The sequence below is a fragment of the Nyctereutes procyonoides genome, unplaced genomic scaffold (assembly GCF_905146905.1).
Source record: "Nyctereutes procyonoides isolate TBG_1078 unplaced genomic scaffold, NYPRO_anot_genome, whole genome shotgun sequence".
Taxonomy (NCBI): Eukaryota; Metazoa; Chordata; class Mammalia; order Carnivora; family Canidae; genus Nyctereutes; species Nyctereutes procyonoides.
In genome coordinates this window covers 11,096,466-11,102,465 of record NW_026575125.1, presented here as the reverse complement: position 1 = coordinate 11,102,465, position 6,000 = coordinate 11,096,466, and the positions used below count along the sequence as shown (strand labels likewise).

Genomic DNA, 6,000 nt, shown 5'->3' with positions numbered 1-6,000 from the left:
ATAAGCTATTATTCTATTAGGACATAACATAATAGATGTAAGTGCTCTAAGATTATGAGAAAGACCAGAAACAAAAATCCAAGTTACCATTGTCATTTAAGTTACTTACATTGTAGTGCAAAAATGGAAAGACTCTTAGGGAAGTTCTGTGGCACACTTAGCTTTATTGAAATTGAACAAATATTTTTTAATAATCCCTTTTACAGCACATGTAAAATTTAATTTTTTCATTATATTTTTACAGGTTGTCTTTTATCTGAGTAAGCAAAAATACGTCTTTTTTTTTTTCTTACTTAAAACATGTAGCCAGGATTCAAACCACGTAGCTCTGGTACCAAAAAGGCAACGGGTTATGAAAATCACAGTACAATTTTAAAATTCTTTAAATTAGTTAAGGATATTTAAAACGATATTCACTTGATTGACAGTAGAAATCATGGGTCATTTGACATTAGGACTAATAGTTACACCTACAATGAGAGCGGAAATGGAAAGTTCAAGCTAATATGAGCTACACCATTCAGGACACACCATCTCCATAAATACTGTGGCCGAGAGGTTGCAATGACTAAGTCACACTTGAGCAGTTAAAGTCACACGTAAATATAGCGAAAAAAATAGTGTGCTGATTGGGATCTAAAACAAAATGGGCATTTATTTTTAAGAGGGTATACTATCAAATCAATTACACAACACACAATTTAAACCCCCAAATTACATTTAGGAAAGAAAAATAATATTAAATTGCACACCTACACGGACAGTAAAGTAGAAATCTGTTTTTTTGTGGTTGGTGTTTATTTTTTGTTGTTGTTTTCTCAATAAGTAGAAATAATTTACGACCCACAAAAGGATTTCTCAGGTGAAACACTAATTACAGACATTGTAAAGAACGTAGCTCAGAGTACTTGTTTTAAAAACGAGGCAGCATTTTCCTGAAAAAGTTTGGTCCTTGACTCACTATAGGCTAGTCACTATGGTCAGATGGTAAGCATTTTCCGTGTGTGTGTGTGTGTGTGTGTGTGTGTGTGGTTTAAGCTAACTTTTCTGTACCAGAATTAGTCAAAACCAAACCAAACCAAAGACAAATAGCTTTCAAGAACTTGACCTTGCATATCATGTCTAATTAATACATCATCTGAAAGAACAATGCTAAAGACTATGAAGGGAATTATGCTCACATGATTCTGCAACACTTTAATTTTGTGCAAACATTTTCTTTCATTGCCCAGATAACTTATCTTTATTCATATAGGTGCCAGGAAACCTGCCCTCATGATCTTCCCGCCCCCCCCTCCCCCAGCCTCCTCCTCTGTCAACATGATATAAAGACAATTTCACTGTGTATTTACAAGCACAACAGTTAGGCAAGAAAGTCCAGGGTCTGAAGGGCAGATCTATTTCTTGTGGACATCTTCATGCCGAATGATCTTGTATGTGATCCAGTAAAAGATGTTGAAAATAAGGAAGGCCAGTGGAAAGGCAGCTCGAGATATCGTGTCAATCCTTTTTGCCCGGTCCACAAACTTCTTCTTGATGGCATCTGCATCTTTTGGGGGTTGTGGGAGCGGGTTGGCAGGTGTGGCCTTGACAGCTGTTCCATCTTTCACTTGGAGGCAGTGACCCATCCCATAACCACTGAAATTAAAACGACTTTCACGAGTAACATCTTCTTCCTGGGAGAATAAAGACAGAGAAAGCACAGATTGGTTGTCAGTCAAATCAGATGGAAGATGCTTAAAATTCTTCAGAAGTAAAAGGATAAATCACAGTTAACTGGTAGTGTGGGAGGCTTTTGGAATGTGGAGTTCTCTTTCAAGTTCAACTCAATTATTCATGGAACAGATTCAGTTCATTAACTTTCAGGCTGAGAAATTAAGAGTAAGAATAACAACTCTGTGGTCATTTTAATTAACAAACAAATACATTATATTCAGCACGGACTTTCCCAAAATCTAGTTTATTATCCATAACTTTGAATGGACTGTTTTCTAAACCCCGATATTATACTTTACATCCATATAGAAGACCGTTTGTTCATTCACTCACACATCATTCATTCATTCAAAATATCATTTACTGAATCCCTGCTGTGTACCTGGCCCTGAGCTAGGAACTTCTAATTTTGTGGCCCATTCACAGCCTAGTTCCTTCCATTAACATTGACTTCAATGTTAATGTTAAACCTAAGATTAACTCCCTAAATGTATAACTGTTTTCCTTCCAGTCCTCTAGTTCATCTCAGCTGTATATGAAAAAATTAAACATTCACTATATGGTGTTGAATATTTCTACCACAGCTAATTTTCTTATGTCAATTTTTTTTAGGCAATCTAGTTTTTTAATCAAGTGTTTTTTTAAAAAAGACTATTTATTTGAGAGAATGTGTGAATGAGAGAGAGAGAGAGAGAGAGAGAGAGAGAGAGAGAGAAGGAGCAGAGAGACGGAGAAGCACACAGGTCAGTGGGAGCCCCATGCAGAACTCAATCCCAGGACCCCAGGATCATGACCTGAGCCAAAGACAGATACTTAACTGACTGAGCCACCCAGGCATCCTAATCAAGTGTTTTATTTTATTTCCAGTATTGTGAGCATACAGTGTTATATTAGTGTTAGGTGTACAATACAGTGATCCAACAATTCTCTACATTACTCATTGCTCATCATAAGTGTACTCTTCATCACCTTCACCTGTTTCACCCATCCCCCTCAGCCACCTCCCCTCTGGTAACCATCAGTTTGTTCTCTATGGTTGTCTGTTTCTTGGTTTGTCTCTCTTTTTTCCCTTCACTCATTTGTTTTGTCTCTTAAATTCCACATGAGTCAAATTATATGTTATTTGTCTTTCTCTGACTTACTCACTTAGCATTATACTTTCTTTTTTTTTAGCATTATACTTTCTAGCTCCATCTATGTTGTTGCAATTGGCAAGAGTTCATTCTTTTTTATGGCCAAGTAATATTCCATTGTGTGTGTGTGTGTGTCTGTATGTATCACGTCTTCTTTATCCATTCATCTGTCAATGGACACTTTAGTTGCTTCCATAACTTGGCTATTGTTAATAATGCTGCTATAAACATCAGCATGCATGTATTCCTTTGAATTAGTGTTTTTGTATTCTTTGGGTACATGCCTAGTAGTGTTATTGCTGGATCATATGGTAATTCTATTTTTATCTTTTTGAGGAACCCCCATGCTGTTTTCTACAGTGACTGCACCACTTTGCATTCCAACCAACAGTGCACAAGGGTTCCTTTTTCTCCACATACTCACCAACACTTGTTTTCTAGTATTTTTAATATTGATTCTTTTGTTATTTATCTCTACCTTATTTAAACATGTGTCATCTTAACAATTGTCAATGATATTTTATGTTGATTGTTTCTATATGAATTAGTGAAAAGACTGAAAAACTGTAACCTCAGGGTAAAGTGCCAATAGCCTTAGTAGAGTTGGATGTATAGAATCTCAGCGTGTGATTAGGTCAAAAGGGTGGAGTTGAAAAGGTAAGATTGAAATGACCTGCTGAATAAAAATTTAGTCCTAGGGGCATCTGAGTGGCTCAGCTGGTTAAATGACCAACTCTTGGTTTTGACTCAGGTTATAATCTCATGGGTCGTGAGATGGATCCCCATATCAAGCCTGGCTCAGCATGGAGTTGGCTTGAGATTCTTTGATTCTGCCCTTTCCCCCCACTCACTTGTGCTCTCACTTTGTTTCTCTCTCTTTCTCTCTTTCTCTTTCTCTCTCTCTCTCAAATAAATAATAAAAATTAAAATTTAGTTCTAAATAGTCATTGATTAAATCTTTTGAGATGAGTTCACTGCCCTCCACAATACTGTTCAACCCCTGTGAGTCATGAAAGACACTGCAGTCTTTATTTTGCCAAATAATAACAACGTTTATATTTCCCGAAACACAAGAAAACATGGTATGAATTTTATTTCATCAATGTTTATTGCACATCAGTTGTGCTTTCAACCACATGTAAAAGATAAAGTGAATGAAATACTTTTAACATAATATGAATGAGAGCCCAACTGGAATCCAAATGGTATAACAAGGACAAATTTATGTCAGGAAAATCAGGTAAAATCTCTTATAATAAAGTAACTGTAAAACTACTCCTTATAAAATCATCTCCCCAGTACTTTTATTTATATAGGATTGCTCTTTTTTTTTAAGATTTTACTTATTTATTTGACAGAGAGAGAGAGAGAGAACGCACACAAGCATTGTGAGTGGCAGGCAGAGGGAAAGGGAGAAGTAGGATCCCTGCAGAGCAAAGAGCCTGATGCATTGCTCAATCCCAAGACCCTGGGGATCATGACCTGAGCTGAAGGCAGACGCTTAAGTGACCGAGCCACCCAGGCACCCTGTATGGGATCGTTCTACACAAGTTGGTTCAGGACACTCTGTCTCATTCCTTTAAAAAAATGTAGTAAAGAATTTTTCATGCAACAATGAATTATTGAGTGTTGAGTCTATGGCAGGCATTTTGCTAGGTATTCAGAAACAGTTGATGAAGTTGGACAAGAGCCCTACTTGCACGGAGCTTTCAGAACCTAGTGTAAATGTTCAACTTAAAAACATTATCATATAAAGAAGCTGGCTAAGAAAACCCAGCCTGGCATTAGAATACTTTCATGTGTCCAGCTATATAAACTCAATAAGGGAGACTTTAATTGGACTCAGATTCTAATATTGAATCTGTTTTCTTTGCCTTGAAATATGAATGATATATTTCATAGATGTAAAAGTTTTAAATAAGTGAAGTATTTAAAAATGTAGAATAAAGAGATGTATTAATCATTATAGTGTTATCAGATGACTTATTCAGTACTTAGCAAGAAAGGAAGCACACAGGTCATTGGGGGGGGATTTGTGAGTCACATGGGGTATAGGCTGTCTTGGACTTTCTATTACTAACTGGTAATTAGATCTCAACTACTGAGTGAGAGAAGTAAGAAACAGTGCCAGTTGATTTAGTAAACAGAGATACAGACTAGGAATTTGGATATTTGGGTTCTAGGTCAGGCTCCAAGGGCTGGAAGCTATGTTGATTTTAAGCAAGCTATTTATTCTTTAATGACCTCAGGAGGGCACCTGGGTGGCTCAGTCAGTTAAGCATCTGACTCTTGAGCTCAGCTCAGGTCTCCTCTTAGGGTTGTAAGTTCAAGTTCCATGTTGGGCTCTACACTGGGCATGGAGCGTACCTAAAAAGAAATAAATGAATTAATTAAATAAAGGCCTCATGGACCTCATACCAAAAATGTCAAGGCTGGATTAGATCTGTGGGTCTCAGCTTTGACTGTTGGGGAACTTTTACAAATATATGCATGCCTGCCTCCTCTCCTAATCCCTTCCAGACCAAATGGATTAGAATCTCTAGGGAGATTTAAAATCCAGTGACTCTAATGCAGAAGGTTGGAAACCAATGGCCTAGACAAGCTCTAAGGTCCAGCTCTAAAATGCTGAACCTGTTCTATATTATTAAGTCTAAAATTACTTTTTGAATGGAAACTATTTCTCAAAGTCCATTTCTCCTTATCTGCCTAAATTTACTCTGCTGTTTTTCCTTTCCATATCCGTAGAATCTTGCAAATTGCTGTCCTCACCTCTATAAACATTTAGAAACTCATGATTAAGCATATAGTTCACTGCCTGAATGATATAAGATTCTTTTTAAATTCCTGGATTCCTGAAGAAATAGAAAAGGTAGTTAGCTAGTAACCTGCTTTAACACGTAGAACAAAAGGAAACCTAAATAGCCACATCCATTTTTTTTTAGACTGACTCATTCATTTAATTTCTATAGTCTTTCCTCACATACTGTGAATGGATAGCCAAAGAGATGAACTCATTCAATTAAGTACCAGAGCTAGAGTAGAATGATGCCAGGTTAGGTTATCATTACATTGTGCATTGCCTGACAAACTGTGGGTGCTTAATAAACATTTGCTGAGTAATGAAGAAAAGGGAACTTTAAGAGGGTTTTTT

At 36.8% G+C, this 6,000-nt stretch overlaps 1 protein-coding gene across 2 annotated transcripts in view; it reads right to left on the bottom strand.

The window, feature by feature from the left end:
- Positions 1 to 1,382: 1,382 nt before the first annotated feature.
- Positions 1,383 to 6,000, bottom strand: part of GLRA2 (glycine receptor alpha 2) — a 173,943-nt gene continuing 169,325 nt past the window's right edge. For both annotated transcript variants that reach the window (XM_055338563.1, XM_055338564.1), the window contains exon 9: positions 1,383 to 1,676. In XM_055338563.1, coding sequence (XP_055194538.1) covers positions 1,398 to 1,676 — 279 coding nt within the window. In that variant the 3' untranslated portion in view covers positions 1,383 to 1,397. The remainder of the gene's footprint in view (positions 1,677 to 6,000) is intronic.